Raw genomic sequence first — 24164 nt, forward strand, 5'->3', positions numbered from 1 at the left:
GAGGAGAAGCGCATTGATCAGGAGAGACGAGGTTTTGTTTACTGCTTTACGAGGCACTTCATCAAAATGAATGGGAGAGAGGCACAGACGCATGGCAGGCGGCGCCGTGAGCGATGGCGGTTTAACAACCCGGGCGAATGGGAGGTCGGGTGGGTGCCTTACCCATCCTTACGGCCGTCACCGACCGGAGCGGGGCTGACGGATATCCTGAGCCGGGTGGAGATGGAGCTTGTGGATTGGCTGCTGGCGAAGGAGGACATATCCAGGACGACGGGGGACTTGGGAGGCGTCGTCGGGGAGCTGCACTCCGAATGAGAGCGGGAGCCTGGAGGTGGGAGTTTGGTAATGGTTTAGTTTATGTCAAAACGTGCTACAAAAGTCAATTAAGTAACATCACACGTTCAAATTTGCACTATTCCAAAAGCTCATTTAATCCTCCTTTGTTGACATCCTGTTTTCAACATGCTACCATTTTCCAACAGGGAGAAAAAGAATAGAGAATGTGTAGCAATAATGTAGAGAGATAGCTTTTATCAGGGGTGTCCAAAATAAAAGTACCAATGATTGTCACACACACACTTAGTGTGGCGAAATTATTCTCTGCATTTGACTCATCACCCTTGATCACCCCCTGGGAGGTGAGGGGAGCAGTGAGTAGCAGCGGTGGCCGCGCCCGGGAATCATTTTTGGTGATTTAACCCCCAATTCCAACCCTTGATGCTGAGTGCCAAGCAGGGAGGTAATGGGTCCCATTTTTATAGTCTTTGGTATGACTCGGCCGGGGTTTGAACTCACAACCTACCGATCTCAGGGCGGACACTCTAACCACTTGGCCACTGAGTAGGTATGCAGGAAGCAAATGCGGCCATTTGCTTCCTGCAGCTTGTTATTTATGGGCCCGCGACACATTCTAAGAGTTGAAATTAAACAAGGGAACTATAAAGAAAAACAGCAAACATTGAAAAAGGAGCGAAACTGCAGAATTTAACGAAAAAAAGGTATAGGCCAAAGGTTTGGACACACCTTCTCATTTAATGCGTTTTCTTTATTTTCAAGACTATTTACATTGTAGATTGTCACTGAAGGCATCAAAACTATGAATGAACACATGTGGAGTTATGTACTTTAAAAAATAAAGGTGAGATAACTGAAAACATGTTTTATATTCTAGTTTCTTCAAAATAACCACCCTTTGCTCCGATTAGTTTTTGCGCACACTCTTGGCATTCTCTCGATGACCTTCAAGAGGTAGTCACCTGAAATGGTTTTCACTTTACAGGTACAGCACTTTGAAGCTCATGGAGAGAATGCCAAGAGTGTGCAAAGCAGTAATCAGAGCAAAGGGTGGCTATTTTGAAGAAACTAGAATATAAAACATGTTTTCAGTTATTTCAAATTTTTTTGTTAAGTACATAACTCCACATGTGTTCATTCATAGTTGTGATGCCTTCAGTGACAATCTACAATGTAAATAGTCATGAAAATAAAGAAAACGCATTGAATGAGGTGTGTCCAAACTTTTGGCCTGTACTGTACATATTAATGTGTATTAATTATGTATTTAATATGTATTTTTTTATTTATACTTTTATAATAGTTATTGTATTTATATTGTATTATTTTATTTAATATGACTAAATAATATTAAATAAATATTCATATAATAAAAAAATTATATCATACTGTGGCCTTAATACCGTGACGATTTTAAGTTAAAGTTAAAGTACCAATGATTGTCACGCACACACTAGGTGTGGGGAAATTTGTCCTCTGCATTTGACCCATCCCCTTGTTCACCCCCTGGGAGGTGAGGGGAGCGGACACATCTCAGGGCGGACACTCTAACCCAGTGGTCCCCAACCACCGGGCCGTGGCCCGGTACCAATCGTTGGCGCACAAGAAATTTAAAAAAAATAAAATAAAATAATTTTTTTTTTTTTTTTTTTTTAATGAAATCAACATAAAAATCACAATATATACATTATATATCAATATAGATCAATACAGTCTGCAGGGATACAGTCCGTAAGCACACGTGATTGTATTTATTTATGTAAAAAAAAAAAAAAAAAAAAAAAATTTTTTTTTTTTTAATTTTTATAAATACACCCCCCCACCCCGGTCCGTGGGACAAATTTTCAAGCGTTGACCGGTCCGCAGCTACAAAAAGGTTGGGGACCACTGCTCTAACCCAGTGGTTCTTAACCTGGGTTCGATCGAACCCTAGGGGTTCGGTGAGTCGGCCTCAGGGGTTCGGCAGAGCCTCCGCCGCAGCGGTCAAGACACACCAGACTCATGAATTGATTAACGTGGACGCCGACTTAATTAAACAAGTTGAAAACTTATTCGGGTGTTACCATTTAGTGGTCAATTGTACGGAATATGTACTGTACTGTGCAATCTACTAATAAAAGTTTCATTCAATCAATCAATCAATCAATCAATCGTGTAAATAAAAACTTCTCCCTATCGGCGTATCTGTACTGTAAAGTTAAAATTTGAATGACAATAAAAAGGAAGTCTAAGTATTATGGATACCCCCAAACAATGTTCCCTCTAATTTTCCATCTGATTTGCAAGTGTGTAATTTGTTGTGCGTTCATGCACTGTGTTGGTTTTGTTCTTTGAACAAGGTGATGTTCATGCACGGTTCATTTTGTGCACCAGTAAAAAAAAACATAACTTTGTCTTGAATTTGAAAAAAAAAAAAAAAAACATTTTATTTTTCACTAAAGAAGGGTTCGGTGAATGCGCATATGAAACTGGTGGGGTTCGATACCTCCAACAAGGTTAAGAACCACTGCTCTAACCACTAGGCCACTGAGTAGGTAATATTGTTACATCCCTAGTGGTAATAAATACTGACTATTTAAATGTATTATAAGGTATATTAATGTTTACTCTCAGACTGTGTAAGCATTCAGTACCTCTGTCAGATCCAGTAGAGCTCGGATAACGAATCGGCGTGATCTTGATGCGCTCAGTCCTGAACTGCAACACACTCAGGGAGCCTAAAAGCCACCACACAAATGACCAAATACTGTAAAATGATGTGTTAATCAGTGGCGAAACAAGTGTTACATTACATTATCAACAATGCTCAGTACTCTTTGCAGTTGAATAAAGACTGCCCTGTGGCATTTGAAAGATTTTAGGGGTTAAATTAGTAGGACTCTGTTGTATACCCAGTCTGGCGCTGGCGGGGAGGGAGTGTGTGCTGTGCGGTGGTTGGCTGGAGTTGCTCTCAGACGTGTCCCCAGCCAGCTTGTGGTTGAGGTCCACACTGTGGCGACCATGACGCTGAGGGCTAAAAGCGCAAAGCAAGGTAAGACGGTCAGAAGCAATTACCATCTGCAAAAACAGTTCCATAATTAATTCAATGTAAATACCGTATTTTTCGGACCATAGGGCGCACCGGATTATAAGGCGCACTGCCGATGAGCGGGTCTATTCAGGTCTATTTTCATACAACAGGCGCACCGGATTATAAGGCGCATTAAATAGGTCACATTATGATTTTTTTACATGTCTACATAACATGTAATGGTGGTTCTTTGGTCAAAATGTTGCATAGATTATGTTTCACCATACTTGCCAACCCTCCCGTTTTTAGCGGGAGAATCCCGATATTCAGCACCTCTCCCGACAACCTCCCGGCAGAGACTTTCTCCCGACAAACTCCCGGTATTCAGCCGGAGCTGGAGGCCACGCCCCCTCCAGCTCAATGCGGACCTGAGTGGGGACAGCCGTTCTCACGTCCGCTTTCCCAGCAGCTTGCCTGCCCAATGACGTCATAACATCTACGGCTTTTAGAGAGTAGAGTGCACAACAAGGAGAGAGAGTTCTTGGTTTCTTATGTGGGTTTATTGTTAGGCAGTTTCATTAACGTCCTCCCAGCGCGGTAACAACACACAACAACAGCGGTCACGTTTAGTCTACCGTAAAGCAGTTCGTCTGCCGTAAACAGCAATGTTGTGACACTCTTAAACAGGACAATACTGCCAGCTACTGGATAGCCTGCAGAACACTGAAATTCAAGTATGTCTTTTATTTATATGTATAATAAAATAAAAAATAAAAAATATATATATATATATAGCTAGAATTCACTGAAAGTCAAGTATTTCATACATATATATATATATTATATATATATATGAAATACTTGATTTGGTGAATTTTAGCTGTAAATATACTCTCCTCTTAACCACGCCCTTAGCCACGCCGCCCCCCCCACCCCCACCACCTCCCGATATTGGAGGTCTCAAGGTTGGCAAGTATGTGTTTCACAGATCATCTTCAAACCGCTTTCTGACAGTCGCTTCCGGATGCGCCGTTTTGTGGGCTGTCTTATTTACGTCGGCAGCGTCTTCTCCCCGTCATCTTTGTTGTAGCGGTGTCGCGTGCAAGGACGGGAGTGGAAGAAGTGTCAAAAGATGGAGCTAACTGTTTTATTTACATTCAGACCTTACTTCAATCAATAACGGAGCAGCTTTTCCTCATCCGTGGCTCACTAGTACAAGAACATCGGAAATGTGTCCCGTGAATAACGGTCCGACCGAAACTCTCTAATAATTAAAGTTCCATGGATGAATAATGTAAAGTCACTACACCGGTAGTTTTTAGCGCTTTCATAGCGAGTCTACTGACAGATATAAGTAAGAACTTTACACTACTTTATATTAGAAATGGCAACAGCGGAGGATGAATGCCCCATAACAAGAATATAGAGAAAAAGAAGAAGCTTATCGATATGGTGTTTTCACGAACTACAATGGCGGACGCGCGCACATTTTCAGGACTTATACAGATCCCAAATACACATCAGCAGGCACCAGTAGGTAAGAAAAGTTGGTTTTGCATAATATTGCAAGACAAAACGGCAGATAATATGTCTGCTAATGGGTGCCATTTTGCGGTCCTTATACACACACCATAATAACACTTCTATGTTGAAGCACAATTCGTCCGTCTACGGTAGCCGCAATGCTCCCACAATCCATCAAGCGGTGCAGTTTACCAAAGTCGTACAGATTTTTGAGCGCCGTGTGTAATGTTCTATATTCTCAATGGAACATTTAAAGTAGGGATGTCCGATAATATCGGCCTGCCGATATTATCGGCCGATAAATGTGTTAAAATGTAATATAGGAAATTATCGGTATCGTTTTTTTTATTATCTGTATCGGTTTTTATTTTTATTTTTTATTAAATCAACATAAAAAACACAAGATACACTTACAATTAGTGCACCAACCCAAAAAACCTCCCTCCCCCCATTTCTTTCTGTTATCAATATTCTGGTTCCTACATTATATATCAATACATATCAATACAGTCTGCAAGGGATACAGTCTGTAAGCACACATGATTGTGCGTGCTGCTGGTCCACTAATAGTACTAACCTTTAACAGTTAATTTTACGCATTTTCATTAATTACTAGTTTCTATGTAACTGTTTTTATATTGTTTTACTTTCTTTTTTATTCAAGAAAATGTTTTTAATTTAGTTATATTATTTTATTTTTATTTTTTAAAAAGTACCTTATCTTCACCATACATGGTTGTCCAAATTAGGCATAATAATGTGTTAATTCCACGACTGCATATATCGGTTGATATCGGTATCGGTTGATATCGGTATCGGTAATGAAAGAGTTGGACAATATCGGAATATCGGATATCGGCAAAAAGCCATTATCGGACACATCCCTAATTTTAAAGTGTTGGTGTTGTTTACTGGCCTCATCTTGCAGTCTACACATATCTCTTGTGTGTGACTGCCATCTACTGGTCACACTTATCATTACACCATGTACAAAATAAAATAACTTTGAGGTCGGTAAGCACAACCAGAATTATTCCGTACATTAGGCGTACCGGGTGATAAGGCGCACTGTCGATTTTTGAGAAAATGAAAGGATTTTAAGTGCACCCTATAGCCCGAAAAATACAGTATGCTGAATTAGGGCTGATGAAATAAACACCTTGCGCGTGAATACGTGTGCACACTTGAGCCGGGCACTGGAGGACAGTTGCTGGTCTCGTGGCTCCAGGTGGTGTAGACCGGGTTCCTCATCACGGCCGTCTTGGCCGAGCATGGCACTAAGCCTCGCTGTGCCGGATCTTGAAAAAAATACACTTACAATATGCAGTATCGGACACATTTTTGGAGACACTTCAATGAAATGACGAGGTGTCTCCAACAGACCCCAAAAGTGCGGGAGATATTTTGGGAGACTTACGTGCCATGGCGCTGTTGTAGCTGGGCGGTGCAAAGTGCATGCTGTACCGATTGCTTCGCATCGGGGAGAAGCGTAACAGATCCACGGGCTCTGGGGAGTGCTCGTCATTAGAGAAACATTGAATCTGGGGGGAAAAAAGTTAATTGCACACTGGTAGAAATTATAGCTCATCACATAATTACCATAAAAATGTTGATAATATAATCAATCAATCAATCGTTTATTTATATAGCCCTAAATCACAAGTGTCTCAAAGGGCTGCACAAGCCACAACGACATCCTCGGTTCAGAGCCCACATAAAGGCAAGGAGAAACTCACAACCCAGTGGGATGTCAATGTGAATGACTATGAGAAACCTTGGAGAGGACCGCAGATGTGGGTGACCCCCCCCCAACCCCCCAGGGGAGACCGGATGCAATGGACGTCGAGTGGGTAAATTATTATAAATATATAAATTATTTATATTGTCATTTTATTCATTCTTAAATTAGGGTTTTTAAAAACGATACGTATTGTGTAATTGCATGTGTGTTAAAATGTTTTATTCATAATGTGTATTTTAAAAATGTTTATTATTTAAACTGCCAAATATCTAAAAAAATGTTCAGAGATCGAGATGAACAATATAATTTGAAGGGTAAATTGAATTTAAGGCAGCCTTGTGTTAACACGACTCTTTAAAGTATGTGCATATCCATTTGTGGGGTGACTCAATGGAATCAATTAGACAGGAAAATCCAAACAATAAAATTATTACATTTAAACATAAAAAATCAAAAATCGTAGGTACACTAAAAAAAAATATTTTAAAGGTGCAATTATATATGTGTTTATTGTTGATAAAATGAGTAGGATTATTGTATTGCTGAGATAGGCTCGAGCACCCCCCGCGACGCCGAAAGGGACAAGTGGTAGAAAATGGATGGATTATTATTGTGAGTATATGGTAATGAAATTAAATATGATTTGTATTCTTTTAATAAACTTAATACTGTCAAAATCAAGTTATTATGCATTGTATTGATGGTTCAAAAACAGATTATCTGAATGATGGGGCGGGAAAATTTTAGCATTTGAATCTTTCTGCTCCTTTTCGAAGACGCACCATGTTTCTTGGCTTCTATTTAATAATCTTTTAATATTACTATTTTCGCAGATGAAGATATTGCAGGAGATGCTTTTTTGTTGGAATTGTGTAGATGTTTGTTGTTTTCAAAATAAATTGGGGAACTGAACTAAATAACATTAACAATAATAATATTCAGTGTTTCCCATAAACTGCCAAGATACCTGTGGCGGTGGGGGCGTGGCTGTGGGCGTGGTCACCATGACATCATCGACTAATTTGCATAATTTACTACAATGATATGATTTTCTCTAAAAAGGCTAAAAAAATTTATACTTACTAATTAATAATAACAGTTTTGTTTTAAACGTCCATCCATCCATCCATTTTACAATATAATTACAACACTTTATGTACATATTTATATACAGATTAGAACAATAAGTTATTCACTGAAATATATTTATTAATTGTGGTTCTTACACAAAATATATCTTATAAAATATAAAAGCTAAAATGTCTCTTAAAGCTCTGCCCCTTTAATTAGTGCATACTAAATAATTTAACTTTAGCCTACTACTACAACCATATTATTTACCAGCAACATGATAATTTCTCTCTTTCTATCCCCTCCTGCTCCAGCCCGGCTGCACCAAATGACAATATAAATACATTTAATAAAGTCAAATACAAATAAGGCAACAAGAGAAGTATCCTACACTTCTCTTTTGTAAAGTAAATCTGAACAGCCGATATGGGCATCTACATCAACTATATGATTTGCCTGAGAAGCTGGACAGGACAAAAAAATAAATAAATAAATAAAATAATCTATTTGTGGCAGACGTAATTCTTTCGTGGCGGGTCGCCACAAATAAATGAATGTGTGGGAAACACTGATATTACCAATGTATTATTTATGTTTATACTTTTAAAAAATACTTTCTCAAAATAATTTTTTTTCCAAACATACTTTGGATACTTTATATCTATATTAACAGTATTTATTTTAACATGTCCTAATGCTATTAGAAATTGAAGTGGAACATTAGATTGTGCGTGCAATGACATCAAAAGCAATCTAATCCAATATATATATTTGTTATCTAATATTATGTAGATGTATTCTAGTACAACAGGGGCTGTGGTATGACTTAATATCTGTCATTTCATGATAATATTTAATCAATTGTACTGTATGTGTATGTGGAGGTGGGAACTCTGTACTCTCGCACCTGCTTTGGAACCGGGATGTGTAACGGTGTCACGTTACGTGCCCGTGCCGGCGCCGACTTGGGCCGCGACCTCCTCTTCTCAGGCTCCCTGTGTTGAGCCTCGTCCTCGTCCGTTTGCATCGTGGGTTCTCTCTGGGGCGCGTGGGCGTAGTAGAGCGGGTGCCCGGCCTCTCCCTCCATGACAGGACTGGTTCCTCTGGTCGGAGAGGCCGGAAGAGTGGACTCTGACGCCGAGCTGTTCTGCTGGGAATGTTTGAACCGGAACGAGTCGCTCCTGACCGGCGGGGTGGGCGGAGCTTGAGTGGATTCCACTAATGAGCTCTGCGGTGAGTGTTTGGAGAGTTGGGAAAGTGACATGTAGTCCAGTTTTGGAGGAGCATCTGGTCTCCTGAAGGTGTCAAAGATGGACTTCCTTTGTTTGCTTCTCTTGTAGATGGAAAGCTGTGCACACTCCGGTATGGATGCTCCAACAATGACTTTTGGCCACGTGCCTCCGCCAGCCTTCTCCGAGGGACGAGGGCGTTCGGCGGGCACGGGAGTGAAGGTGAAGGGGCGATGGTGGAAGTCCTGCCTCCTGTAGCAGAACTCTGCCACGGGTTCCGAGGGGCTGCGGGAGTGCAGGGAGTTGTCGGAAAAGGGTTTGTGGTGGCGAACGCTAACGCTGCCCCCGTCCAGGTCGCCCGGGTCGTTGCACGATCCCTCGCAGGTGCAGCTGTCGGTCTGCGTGGAGCAGTTGTGCTTGGAGCACGTGTGCTTGGAGTTGCGGCAGTTTCTGGCGTGCACGTCGCAGGGCTGGAGACGGGGAGCCGAGTCCCTCACGCCTTCAAATAAACTCTGACCAGAACAGCTCTGTGGCAGAAACTGTCAAGAAAACAAAAAGTTAAATAAGTAAACAAGTCATAGATTACAAACAAACAGAAACAATGTTTACACGAGTCCAAGATCTTCTATACCACAGGAGTACCGTTTTTCATTTACTACGGCAAAAACACCTCCTTTGTGAAAGGAACACTGCTCTTTTTAAACAAATTGTTTAAAAAATGCTAGCCAAAGAATGCTTGATAATACAGGAGCACGCTGTGCTGTTTTTTAAAGAACTACTGCAAAAACGCAAGTCAAAGATCTTTTATGTGACAGGAACACTGTGGTTTTTAAGGAACTTTAAAAAATGCTAGTCAAAGAATACTTGATAAGACAGGAGCACGCTGTGCTGTTTTTAAAGAACTACTGCAAAAATACTAGTCAAATTTCCTTGATAAAGACAGGGGTATTCTGCTGTTTTTTAAATAACGACTTCAATAGTGACATTCAAAGATCCTTGATAAGACAGGAGTGCTGTGTTCTTATTGAAGAGCTGATGCAAATATGCTAGTCAAAAATCCTTGATAAGGACTCTGCTGTTTTGAAACAAATACTGCAAATATCGTAGTTAGAGATCATTAGAGACAGGTGCACTGTTGTTTTAAGAGACTAATTAAAAAATGCTAGACACAGATCCTTGATAAAACATGGGCGCTATTCTGTTATTAAGCAACTACTTTAAAAAAAATACTACTTAAAGATCCTTGATCAGACAGGAGCACTCTGTTTTTTTTAAAGAACTACGGCAAAAACTGTAGTCAAAGATTTTTGATGAGACAGAAGGGCGCTGCTCTTTTTTAAAAATTAATGCAAATATGTTAGTCAAAGATCCTTGATAAGACAGTTCGGCTGTTCTTAAAAACTACTGCAAAAACCATCTTCAATGTGACAGGAACACTTGTTTTTTTAGGAATTATGTCAAATATGCTAATAACAGATCCTTGATAAAGACAGGAGCACTTTGCTCTTTTTAAGCAACTACTGCAGAAATCCTGGTTAAAGATCCTTGATGAAGACAGAAACATTGTTGTTCTAAAGGAACTTCTTAAAAAATGCTAGTCAAAGAATGCTTGATAAGACAGGAGCACGCTGTGCTGTTTTTAAAGAACTACTGCAAAAATACTAGTCAAATTTCCTTGATAAAGACAGGGGTATTCTGCTGTTTTTTAAATAACGACTTCAAAAGTGACAGTCAATGATCCTTGATAAGACAGGAGTGCTGTGTTCTTATTGAAGAACTGATGCAAATATGCTAGTCAAAAATCCTTGATAAGGACTCTGCTGTTTTGAAAGAAATACTGCAAATATCCTAGTTAGAGATCATTAGAGACAGGAGCACTGTTGTTTTAAGAGACTAATTCAAAAATGCGAGTCAAAGATCCTTGATAAGACATGGGCGCTATTCTGTTATTAAGCAACTACTTTAAAAAAAAATACTACTTAAAGATCCTTGATCAGACAGGAGCACTCTTGTTTTTTTTAAAGAACTACCGCAAAAACTAGTCAAAGATTTTTGATGAGACAGGAGCGCTCTGTTCTTTTTAAAAATAAATGCAAATATGTTAGTCAAAGATCCTTGATAAGACAGCTCGGCTGCTTTTAAAAACTACTGCAAAAACAATCTTCAATGTGACAGGAACACTTGTTTTTTTAGGAACTACCGGTATATCAAATATGCTAATAACAGATTCTTGATAAAGACAGGAGCACTTTGCTGTTTTTAAGCAACTACTGCAGAAATCCTAGTTAAAGATCCTTGATAAAGACAGAAACATTGTTGTTTTTAAAGGAACTACTTAAAAAAATGCTAGTCAGATTCTTGATAAGACAGGGGTGCTTTCTGTTTCTAACCAACTACTGTAAAAATCCTAGTTAAAGATCCTTGATAAAGACAGGATCACTCTGCTGTTTTAAGCAACAACTGCAAAAATCCTAGTTAAAGGCTGCTTTGTTCATTTATAAGGAAATACTGCAAAAACACTCACCAGTCATAAATCTTGTGCTACATATTTTATGCGTTTTTTAAAAACTACTACAAAAACAATCTTTAATGTGACAGGAACACTGTTGTTTTTTTTTTAGAAACTACTGTATGTCAAATATGCTAATTACAGATCCTTGATAAAGATAGGAGCACTTTGCCGTTTTTAATCAACTACTGCAAAAATCCTCGTTAAAGATCCTTGATAAAGACAGGATCACTCTGCTGTTTTAAGCAACTGCAAAAATCCTAGTTAAAGATCCTTGATAAAGACAGGATCACTCTGCTGTTTTAAGCAACTGCAAAAATCCTAGTTAAAGATCCTTAACCAGACTGCTTTGTTCTTTTATAAGGAACTACTACAAAAACACTCATTAGTCATAGATCTTTTATGTAACAGGAGTGCTTTGCAGTTTTTTAAAAACTACTTCAAAAGTGATAGCCATAGATCTTCTACAGTACAGTATGTAAGAGGAGTGCTCTGCTCTTTTTAAAAAACTGATTTAAAAGTGCCAGTCAAAGATCCTTAATAAGACAGGAGCGCTCTGTTCTTTTTAAAAACTGCTTTAAAAGTGCCAGTCAAAGATCCTTAATAAGACAGGAGCGCTCTGTTCTTTTTAGGGAACTTAAAAACAAACTTAAATCATTTCACTCCTACCCACTTCTCTAAAGTGGGCTGGCTCAAGGTGGAGGACAGAGTTAAACAACTTGCACTGAGCCTAGTCTATAAAATCCGCTACACCTCCCTGATACCGAAGTACATGTCAAACTACTTCCTTAACATGAATGACCGCCATAACCACAACACCAGGGGGAGCTCCACAAACCACGTTAAACCCAGATTCCGAACTAACAAAGGTCTTAACTCATTCTCTTTCTATGCCACATCAATGTGGAATGCGCTCCCAACAGGTATAAAAGAAAGGGCATCTCTATCCTCCTTCAAAACCGCAATAAAAGTTCACCTCCAGGCAGCTACAACCCTAAACTAACACCCTCCCCGGATTGCTAATAATCAAATGTAAACAATCAAATGCAGATATTTTTTCTTATGCCTTCTGATCTCTCTCTCTCTTTCTCTCTCTCTCTCTATATGTCCACTACTTGCTGTCCATATCCTACCCGCCACCCCCTCCACACCCCTGATTGTAAATAATGTAAATAATTCAATGTGATTATCTTGTGTGATGACTGTATTATGATGATAGTATATATGATAGTATATATCTGTATCATGAATCAATTTAAGTGGACCCCGACTTAAACAAGTTGAAAAACTTATTCGGGTGTTACCATTTAGTGGTCAATTGTACGGAATATGTACTTCACTGTGCAACCTACTAATAAAAGTCTCAATCAATCAATCAATCGCTGCGGTAGTGCGGGTTTGAATTGTCTTTGAAGTCGTCACCTTGGCGAGGGAGACGCAGATAGACTCGCGGCAGGCCCTCAGAAGACCTTCACATTCCGGAAGAGACTTGCTGTCCAGCGAGATGCTATTAATCTGAAATTAAAATGAATAATATTAGGGGTCAAAAAGAAATGCACTAGTATTCTCTTGTGTATAACATGCCAGAAACATGACAAGAATAGACTTATATGCAACTATTTCATGTCTTCCTGCATAATTTAATGAAATCCATACAAAATCTGTCTTTATAAAGATAATAATGCTATTTTTTTATATAAATGTAACAATATGTGTGTTACTGTTCTAGTTTGTGTATTGCTTTGATTTTAGACATGACATTGACCAGCAGGGGGCGCAAAATGACCTTTCCAAATCCCCCAAATGTCCCACACGGTTGCATACTCACAGCTAACAGCCTGTCCCCGACTGAGAGAGCATTGTCTCTGACTGCTGGACTGCCGGGCGCCAGCGAGGCGACAAACACTCCACTCTCCAGGCCGATGCCACATTCTAAGAGGAGAATGCGATTAAAAGTCACTTTAATTGTAATTTAAAGAACATAAACCGATTGTCTTGCAAATTTTAAAATGTATTCACACTTTCGTCACGCATGTTTGCAACTGCACACTCTTTGGTCCAATGACAAAAACAACAGTATGAACGCTAAGCGAACTTTTGTACCAGGTACCTTTTGTGTGTGAACGCAGCCTTTTTAAAAGTGTTTTTATAGGGGCTGATATTGATATCGGATATTGATCAAATATCAGCAAATAACAAGTATGGCATTATAACAGCTTGCATCTAAAATCTCATTTAAAAGGAGTTCTGCAGTGTGTTTACTTGTGCAAAACTCAACAGCCAGTTAACATTCTAAATATCTTCAAATAGGCACACGAGTTAGGTCTTTTCTTCTATTTTAGTCAAGTCATTATTAAAAATACGCTCGGCTATAGAATACTAATAACTGCAGCTACACAACAGCTAAACAAGCACACAAGCTAGACACAGAGAATACGTGTTCTTGATTAAACAATATTGCAGTCTAAAAATTATAATTGCATATTACTTACACATACAAAGTCTCCAAGGCAGAAGCCTTCCTGGCTGGAATATAAAGACAATATAACATACATCCATAAACGTGGATGCATATGCAAAAGTGAAATATATTTATCTGTACAGTAATCTATTTATTTATATCTGCACCTTATTGATCTTTTATCCTGCACTACAATGAGATAATGCAACAAAATGTCGTTCTTATATGTACTGCAAAGTTCAAATTTGAATGACAATAAAAGGAAGTCTAAGTTTCTAAGTCTAATAGAAAGTATCCAGTAACAAACGTGTCCGCGTTATGCAACTTAACTGTTGCAACTTTAACTTAAAGACAGCATAAGTTAAAAGTTAAAAAAGTTGAAGTACCAATGATTGTCACACACACACTAGGTGTGGCGAAATTATTCTCTGCATTTGACCCATCACCCTTGATCACCCCCTGGGAGGTGAGGGGAGCAGTGGGCAGCAGCGGTGGTCGCGCCCAGGAATAATTTTTGGTGATTTAACCCCCAATTCCAACCCTTAATGCTGAGTGCCAAGCAGGGAGATAATGGGTCCCATTTTTATAGTTTTTGGTATGACTGAGCCGGGGTTTGAACTCACAACCTACCGATCTCAGGGCGGACACTCTAACCCAGGGGTCTCAAACTCAATTTACCTGGGGGCCACTGGATGCAGAAACTGGGTGAGGCTGGGCCGCAAGAAAAGATTTCTTAAAAAAAATCTAACATGCACTTTTTAATGAATTCACCTCCTTTGAATGGCTTTCCCGCCCTAGCAACCATCTCACTCACCATGTAGCTAGCTTTGACTGCTGCATCGCTCTTTTCGCTTGCTTTCTTGACGAAATCTTGTTGCCTCAGTAGACTGGTTTTAAAATTTGCAACCCGGTTCACTCCCCTAGTATTTTGCATACTCCTCAGCATGTCTAGTTGTATAATGACGTTTCAAATTGTATTCCTTGTGCAACGCAACTTTCTCTGTATCAACTACAGAAAAGAGCTATAAGGATTATTCATAAAGTAGATTACTTAAAACACACTAACATATTATTTATTAATTCTGGTTTATTGAAACTACAGGAGCTAGTAAAGTTACAGACATTATGTGTCATGTTTAAGGCTAAAAGTAAAACATTACCAGCAAATTTACAAAAAATGTTTGTCATCACTTCTGAGAATGAAGAGCATAGAAGAAAAGGTCATTTCAATTCTTGACGAAATCTTGTTGCCTCAGTAGACTGGTTTTAAAATTTGCAACCCGGTTCACTCCCCTAGTATTTTGCATACTCCTCAGCATGTCTAGTTGTATAATGACGTTTCAAATTGTATTCCTTGTGCAACGCAACTTTCTCTGTATCAACTACAGAAAAGAGCTATAAGGATTATTCATAAAGTAGATTACTTAAAACACACTAACATATTATTTATTAATTCGGGTTTATTGAAACTACAGGAGCTAGTAAAGTTACAGACATTATGTGTCATGTTTAAGGCTAAAAGTAAAACATTACCAGCAAATTTACAAAAAATGTTTGTCATCACTTCTGAGAATGAAGAGCATAGAAGAAAAGGTCATTTCAAACATCAGTATTCAAGGACAACTTTAAAACAAATGTGTATATCAGTGGTGGGGGTTAAACTATGGAATTCTCTTTACAAGAGATAAAAGATTGTAAAAATATATTCCAATTGAAAAAATATATAAGGACAGAACAATGAGATCATATGGACAGCCATAACTGTTTACATTTTGCTTTATATTTATTATTTTACTTATTTTTTGCCTAGTTTTGTATTTGTTTTGTATCATCCTGTGAGGTGTATACTACTTATTTTGTTTTTTTTGTTCTTTTTGTACATCATGAAGTTTTGCACTTCTTGTGTTTTTTTGTTTGTTTTCGTTATATTTGGATGTAATTGTTTGTTTATATGATATCATTAAGTAAGACTACGTACTATGTTGAAGGGGGCAGAAAAATATAAGATTTTTCTTCATCCTGCTCCTTCTCAGGCATTGGTGTGTAAATGTATAATTTAAAAATTGAGGTATAATTGTCTATCGATCAAAGATGCACATCAATGAAGGAGATAAATAAAAATGAAATGAAATGAAATAAGACACGTCGGGGTGCCCCTGTGAAAGAAATATTGCATCAAAAATCGTCTCTGTCTGGAGCCAACGGGAGGAGGGTGGGGGGTGGAGTTTACAGTTACGGTAGCACAATTAGCCCCGAACGGGTTAACATCACCACGTCTGTATCAGCGCTGGGGTCCAGTGCACCACACTTTTGTATTGTCGCTCGCTCCTTCGGCGGAGTGCTCGTCTTCCCCGCCCGGACTGTTTACAACGGGGGCGGGAGCGAGCAGGCGGGCGAGGGAGGGAGGCAGGGAGGGAGGAAGGAAGAGCGTGTGTCATAGAAAAGCGGCAAAATGTTTCTCTGCTTGCATTACGCAAGTGACATCAATGCATACTTGCCAACCTTGAGACCTCCGAATTCGGGAGATGGGGGGGGTTGAGTTGGGCGGGGTTAGGGGTAGCGGGGGTGTTTTTGTAGCCCGGAAGAGTTAGGGCTGCAAAGGATTCTGGGTATTTGTTCTGTTGTGTTTATGTTGTGTTTAGGTGCGGATGTTCTCCCGAAATGTGTTTGTCATTCTTGTTTGGTGTGGGTTCACAGTGTGGCGCATATTTGTAACAGTGTTAAAATATAAATAAAATAAAATATGACCACCCTCAGTGTGAAATGTATGGCTGTTCCTCAAGTATGTCTTGCAATAACCTGCGTGTGTCTCTAGAAGCCTCATACAACATGTGTCTGGGCTGGCACGCTGTTAGTATGGAGAAAAAGATGATGCGGTGACAGATTCTAGAGGACACTGATGACAGTGCCATCACGGCACGCCCTCGATATTGTCGAGAGCCTCATACCACAACGTGATTGGTAGATTTCTTCAGCTCCGCACACAACGCTGTCAAGCGCCATTCATTTAAAACTCGCGGGCCGCACTAACATTAAACTTTCATATTAAGGTGGGGGCCGCAAAATAACGTCTCCCGGGCCACAATTGGCCCGCGGGCCGCGTGTTTGAGACCCCTGCTCTAACCACTGAGTAGGTTTCAATAAATCCAATCCAGAATAGGGATGGTATCCTTTACATTTTAACTATTACCAGTACCAAATCTTTACTTTAAAAAGGGTGCCTAAACTGGTATTTAAAAATGAAAAACATGCACATTTTTATAAAAAATAAAACAAACCCATCCATCCATTTTCTACTGGATACAGATCTAATGTCTCAACTTCAATGGCTTTAATTGAAATTACAGAAGAAATTACCAATGCAATAGATAGTAAAAAATGTGCAGCAGCGGTTTTTATGGATCTAACTAAAGCATTTGACACAATTAATCACAATATTTTAATCAAAAAACTAGAACGATATGGCATCAGAGGGTTAGTCTTAAACTGGATAAGAAGTTATCTAACGAACAGGAAACAATACGTGAAGCTTGGCGAACACACGTCTACAACGCTAAATATATCCTGTGGTGTACCTCAGGGATCAATACTAGGACCTAAATTATTCAATCTCTATATAAATGACATTTGTAAAGTTACAAAAGATTTAAAGTTAGTATTATTTGCGGATGATACAACAGCGTTTTGTTCAGGAGAGAACACACAGAAGATAATACAAATAATAACAGAAGAAATTAACAAATTAAAAAGATGGTTTGACAAAAATAGATTATCGTTGAATCTCAGTAAAACTAAAATAATGCTATTTGGTAAAAGTAGAAGAGAAAGTCAAACACAAATACAAATAGACGGAATAGAAATTTGAAGAGTAAATTAAACCAAATTTCTAGGTATAATGATTGATGATAAATTGAACTGGAAATCTCACGTAAAAAATATACAACATAAAGTAGCAAGAAACACGTCAATAATGAATAAAGCAAAACATGTTCTAGACCAAAAATCCCTTCATATTCTCTACTGCTCACTAGTGTTACCATATCTGAGCTACTGTGTAGAAATATGGGGAAATAATTACAAAAGTACACTTCATTCATTAACGGTGTTACAAAAAAGATCAGTTAGAATAATACATAATGTTGGATATAGAGAACATACAAACCCTTTATTTATTGAATCAAAGATACTGAAATTCCACGACATAGTGAATTTGCAAACCGCTAAAATTATACACAAAGCAAACTGTAACCTGCTACCCAAGAATATACAACAATTCTTCTCAAAAAAAGAGGAGAAATATAATCTTAGAGAAAAACGTAATTTAAAACATTTGTACGCACGTACAACACTTAAGACCTTCAGTATATCAGTATGTGGAATTCAATTATGGAATGGATTAAGCAAAGCAATCAAACAATGTACTAATATGATCCACTTCAAGAAACTCTTCAAACTTAAAGTGTTTACAAAGTACAAAGAAGAAGAACCATGATAAACATTCTCAATTTATTTCATCCATCCATTCATTCATTCTTAAAGTAATCTTACTTATCTCATCATATGAAATATGACTTACTTCACCAATTATTATTATTAAATTCTTACTATTATTTATTTATTTATTTTTATTGTGATTACTTATGGAGTTTATTGTGAATAAATTGTGAACAGGAAGTGAACAAAAAGTTTTAGCAACTGTTATGTAAAGAAAAGGGGTAGGATTAAATAAGCTCTGCTTCTTCCTACTCCTTTTCGAACATGTTGAAAAGAGAAACTGGAAATTGTGATGTATCATGTTGTATGCTTGCATGTTCCAAATAAACTCAAACTCAACTCAACTCAACTCAACTGCTTGTCCCTTTTTGGGTCGCCTATCCCAGCTCCACTCGGGCGGGAGGCGGGGTACACCCTGGACAAGTCGCCACCTCATCACAGGGCCAACACAGACAGACAGACAACATTCACACACACACTAGGGCCAATGTATTTTAAATCACATTTTGCGATATTCAAATTGAACAGACGAGTATTTTAACTACTGAAATTTTAATCAAGAAACGCATTAAAAAATAAAAAACAAAATCCATTACAATTTGTCATAATTGTTGCAGCAACAAGAACTTAGATAACATGCAACATGAAACTGTTGTAAGTTTGAGGCTCTTTATTCCGGGGGTTTGTGAATTCAACTTCTCTCACTGTAACCTTCACTTGTTGTATTCTTTTAGCACCGAAATGAGACACTGCTAGTTTATTTTTTCGGTCAGGTTACTACTGCTTACTTCCAGAATCGGGTTTTGGTGCCCATTCCTACTTCAGACTGTTAATAATCAATAAATTATAGGGATCACCGTACGATATTATTCTCTAACGACTTTTCCTGGACAGTCAACACCACAGCAATCATCAAGAAGGCTCAGCAGCGGCTACACTTCCTGAGAGTCCTCGGGAAGTACAACCTGAAGCCTGACCTGCTGCTGACCTTCTACCGCTCGTCCATCGAGAGCCTGCTGACCTACTGTATTACAGTATGGTACGGCAGCTGCACTGCAGCAGACAGGGAGAGGCTGCAAAGAGTGGTCAAGACGGCTCAAAAGATCATCGGCCGCCCTCTCCCCTCTCTGATGGACATCTACACCTCCCGCTGCCTCAACAGAGCCAGTGCCATCATCAAGGACAGCACCCACCCTGGCTCTGACCTGTTCCACCTGCTGCCCTCTGGGAAGCGCTACAGGTGCATTAAAACCAAGACGAACAGGCTAAAAAACAGCTTCTTCCCCAGGGCCATAACCACCCTGAACAGACTTCCCCATTGACCCTCATAACTGCCTTCTCTTCAGTGCAATAACCCATTCCACCAACCACCCTGTTTCATGTAGATATTCATGTACATATTCATTTCACCCTCTGTATAGAGTGTACACTTGTTTTATCGCACTGTATGGAATGGCCTTAATCTCGTTACCCTGCGTAATGACAATAAAGCTGATTCTGATTCTATTGTGGAATGGAATAAAAACGCCATGGTGTGTAAAATGAAGTGAAAATAATGTTTAGGGTAAAAACACTTACTGTAATTGAACACAAATATAACACTAAAATTTTGTAATAACATTAATTACTACAAACATGTATTCTTCAGTGCAAATAATTGTGCAGGAACTTCTACTGTTTCAAGCAAAAAGTAGAAAAAACTTAGTGTTTTTACAGTGACAATATAAACATCCAATGTAAAACAATAATGTCCCTACTTTTACTTTCTGAGAAGTATATCAGTTGGTAAAAATGCATTTATTTTTTTAGAAAAGTTAACTCAAATTTAAAATTTGAATAATGTAACCACCTCACAAATTGACGTTTAGCGTTGCTGGCTTCATCTTTTCCGGGTGATGGTAGCTTATCAAGTAGCTTTGGTGTGCCCTGACCAAGTCTGTTTTGACTTGGAATGCTCAATACGAATGTGGCGCGCTTCATTACTTCCGCCACAGAGGTTATGTTTTCGCCAGGGTTTGTTTTTCTGTTTGTAACATAACTCAAAAGGTTATGGACATATTTTGAAAAAAACAATTCCTCTTATCTACTACAAAGTGGAACACACGTCACTTTTTGTTTCCTCTTTCGCTCCCCTTTAAAGTGCTAAACGCCGCCACATTGCAGTCTCGCGCTGCGCAGAGGATACACCTAACATCCACTGTAATGATACAGGAGCGTAGCTAGTCGATGATATTTTTTAGCATCACAAAATCTGCTTTCGTTTTTTTTTTATGTATATTATGCTTATAAACTCAGGAAATATGTCCCTGGACACATGAGGACTTTGAATATGACCAATGTATGTACCAAGTCCTGTAACGACTTGGTATCGGATTTATACCCAAATTAGTGGTATCATCCAAAACTACTGCACAGCACCCAAATAACAAAATATGAAGTGATTATTACATTTTAACAGAAGTGTAGATAGAACATGTTAAAAGAGAAAGTAAGCAGATATTAAGAGTAAATGAACAAGTAGATTACTAATTCATTTTCTACCACTTGTCCTTAACAATTTTGACAAAATAATAGAATGGAAAATGACAATATGTTACTGCATATGTCAGCAGACAATTGGGAGCCTTTGTTTGCGTACTTACTACTAAAAGACAAGTTGTCTTGTATGCTCACTATTTTATTTAAGGACCAACTTGCAATAAGAAACATATGTTTAATGTACCGTAAGATTTTTTGTTAAAATAAAGCCAATAATGCATTTTTTTGTGGTCCCCTTTATTTAGAAAAGTATCGAAAAGTACCGAAATTTTGGCACAGGTATCAAAATATTGGTATCGGGACAACACTAGTATCTACAATACCGTTACATCCCTAATAGATGAGTGTTTTTTCCAGCTACCATTGTTCTCTGAGTAAGTTCATTTGATCAAGTCTTTTGTGACATTCCACACTACAAAATTATGAAATCAATTTGTGTCAGGACAATTTTTACCTTTGTGGCCGGCCAGGTTTATCTGGACCGGCGTGACCACGCGTCCTCCCAGGGACTTCCTCCTGCGGACGACCATATTGATCACTCCCTCTCCGCTCAGCACCGCTTTGATGGCCTGCTTCCTGTCCTTGTTAGTCAGGTCCACGTTGTTGATCTTCAGCAGCCAGTCGTTCACCCTGAACAGACCAACGTACACGTCTGACTCTAATTCAACGCTGGACGGAAGTAAATAAGTTTACCTCAATCGGCCCTCTGCTTGACTTCCTTTGTCCACCTTGCTGACAAATACGCCACAGTCTCCTGGTAAATAAGGATCATTTAACCCCTCTGCGATATCGAAGCCGAGAGCTTTCAAATCCATGTCCTGAAAATACCAGCAAACAAAGATAATTGAACATAAAAGCAAAAAATAACTTGGCTCATTCAACTGACTCACTCTGCGCTTCTCAAACTCTACAACCTCCGTCTCCCATTCAACTGAGTCCATGTCGATGGCGGAATCGTGCGAGCTGTGAGCCATCAGCTGACGAAACCGTGCCTCCTTTTCCAACTGGTCCTCCATTTTTTCCCTGCAAACAACAGAAAAAAAATCAGTGCATTATTTCTTCAAGTGAGCAGGATTACACAAAAATGCCTTAGACCACAAGTGCTAAACTCAAGGCCCAGGGGTCAGATATGGCCCGCCACACCGTTATATTTGGCCCTCGAAAGACAGTAAATGTGTCACTAAAGTACTAGGGATGTCCGATAATGGCTTTTTGCCGATATCCGATATTCCGATATTGTCCAACTCTTTAATTACCGATACCGATATCAACCGATACCGATACTGATATATACAGTCGTGGAATTAACACATTATTATGCCTAATTTGGACAACCAGGTATGGTGAAGATAAGGTCCTTTTTTTTAAAAAATTCATAAAATAAAATAAGATAAATAAATTAAAAACATTTTCTTGAATGAAAAAGAAAGTAAAACAATATAAAATCAGTTACATGGAAACTAGTAATTAATGAAAATGTGTAAAATTAACTGTTAAAGGTTAGTACTATTAGTGGACCAGCAGCACGCACAATCATGTGTGCTTACGGACTGTATCCCTTGCAGACTGTATTGATATATATTGATATATAATGTAGGAACCACAATATTAATAACAGAAGGAAACAACCCTTTTGTGTGAATGAGTGTAAATGGGGGAGGGAGGTTTTTTGGGTTGGTGCACTAATTGTAAGTGTATCTTGTTTTTTTTATGTTGATTTAATAAAAAAATTAAAAAAATTAAAACGATACCGATAACGATAATAAAAAAACCGATACCGATAATTTCCGATATTACATTTTAAAGCATTTATCGGCCGATAATATCGGCCGGACGATATTATCGGACATCTCTATAAAGTACTTTATCTTTTCTTAATAAATGTATTCATTATTTCCATTTTGACAAACAATACATGTTCCCCATGCAAGATCTAATAATGCAACAAATATAATACATTCAAACCATTTTATGTAAAAAAAAAAAATATATATATATATATATATATTATTTTAATCTGCTTATCCATCAATTTGTACACTGAATAATAATACATTTTACAGTAATATTGGAAACATTTTCAGTGTTTTTTTTACACAATTTTACTGTATATTGAAAAAAAAAAGGTTACCACTGTTTTTTGATGATAAAATTCTGAGCTGCCAATTTTTTTACTGTAAAATCCACAGTATGTTTTCTTAACGTAAAAAATCTAATAATAAAATGCATAGGAAATTGTGTTATAACATAATTTACTGTAAGAAGTGGCCCTCTGAGATCAAACATAACTGTGGTGTGGCCCTCAATGAAAGCAAGTTCCACACCCCTGCTTTAGACCATTTTTACAAAAGTTTGCAGAATATTGAGACATTGGCCGGGGAAGAAATAATTAAGGATTACAATCGAGTTCCAAATTTGTCAAATTGGATTAGGACAAGAGGTAGAAAATGGATGGCTGGACTTTCACAATATTATGCTAGACCCACTCGACGTCCATTGCATCCGGTCTCCCCTAGAGGGTGGGGGTCACCCACATCTGCGGTCCTCTCCAAGGTTTCTCATAGTCATTCTCATTGACATCCCACTGGGTTGTGAGTTTTTCCTTGCCCTTATGTGGGATCTGAACCGAGGATGTCGTTGTGGCTTGTGCAGCCCTTTGAGACACTTGTGATTTAGGGCTATATAAATAAACATTGATTCATTGATTGATGATGGCTGGATGAATGGATTATAGGGTGATCTGAATCCTCCACCAGTTGGCACTGACGGTGCAATATCTGTGCCTCTAAGTAACAGCTGCTCTTTTTTGTTTTCTTTAAGACAAAAACATGCTGCTATTTTTAAAGGAAGCAATGCAAAAATGCTAGTCAGAGACCCTCTATTTAACAGGGGTCCTACTGCAAAACAGTGAGTCAACTCCAAATGACCAGAGCGGCAGTAAGTGTTGCGTTTGAAGAACTAATGAAAAAATAAAACTATGCTATTCAAAAATCCTTGATGTGACAGGAGCACTATACTGCTTTTGAGCAACTACTGCAAAAACACTGGTCCAAAATCTTCTATGTGACAGGAGAGATCTGGGGCCGTACTTATCAAGCTTCTTAGAGTGCCATTTTACACTTAAGTCCTGAGAATTTGCGAAATTTAGTCCTACTCTCAAACTTAAGAATAAAAGCTTTTTATCAACGTTCTTAAGTCTAAGAATCACTCCTACTCTCCACGATATTTAAGAGACCTTCAGAGGTGTCTTAAGTGGTTAGGAGTTGCCAGCAGGGGATGGCACTGAGGCGAGA

General features: G+C 38.6%; 1 protein-coding gene across 3 annotated transcripts in view; it reads right to left on the minus strand.

Annotated features, from left to right (window-relative positions):
* The window catches only part of LOC133655362 (disks large homolog 5-like), a 114457-nt gene that overhangs the window by 37608 nt on the left and 52685 nt on the right, over positions 1–24164 (minus strand). For all 3 annotated transcript variants that reach the window (XM_062055442.1, XM_062055443.1, XM_062055441.1), the window contains exons 11-21: positions 21762–21894; positions 21565–21689; positions 21326–21501; positions 13207–13310; positions 12801–12893; positions 8548–9408; positions 6246–6369; positions 5988–6126; positions 3186–3307; positions 2928–3011; positions 163–325 (exon numbers count right to left, since the gene is read on the minus strand). In XM_062055442.1, coding sequence (XP_061911426.1) covers positions 163–325; positions 2928–3011; positions 3186–3307; positions 5988–6126; positions 6246–6369; positions 8548–9408; positions 12801–12893; positions 13207–13310; positions 21326–21501; positions 21565–21689; positions 21762–21894 — 2124 coding nt within the window. The remainder of the gene's footprint in view (positions 1–162; positions 326–2927; positions 3012–3185; positions 3308–5987; positions 6127–6245; positions 6370–8547; positions 9409–12800; positions 12894–13206; positions 13311–21325; positions 21502–21564; positions 21690–21761; positions 21895–24164) is intronic.

The sequence above is a fragment of the Entelurus aequoreus genome, linkage group LG08 (assembly GCF_033978785.1).
Source record: "Entelurus aequoreus isolate RoL-2023_Sb linkage group LG08, RoL_Eaeq_v1.1, whole genome shotgun sequence".
In the NCBI taxonomy this organism is placed as follows: Eukaryota; Metazoa; Chordata; class Actinopteri; order Syngnathiformes; family Syngnathidae; genus Entelurus; species Entelurus aequoreus.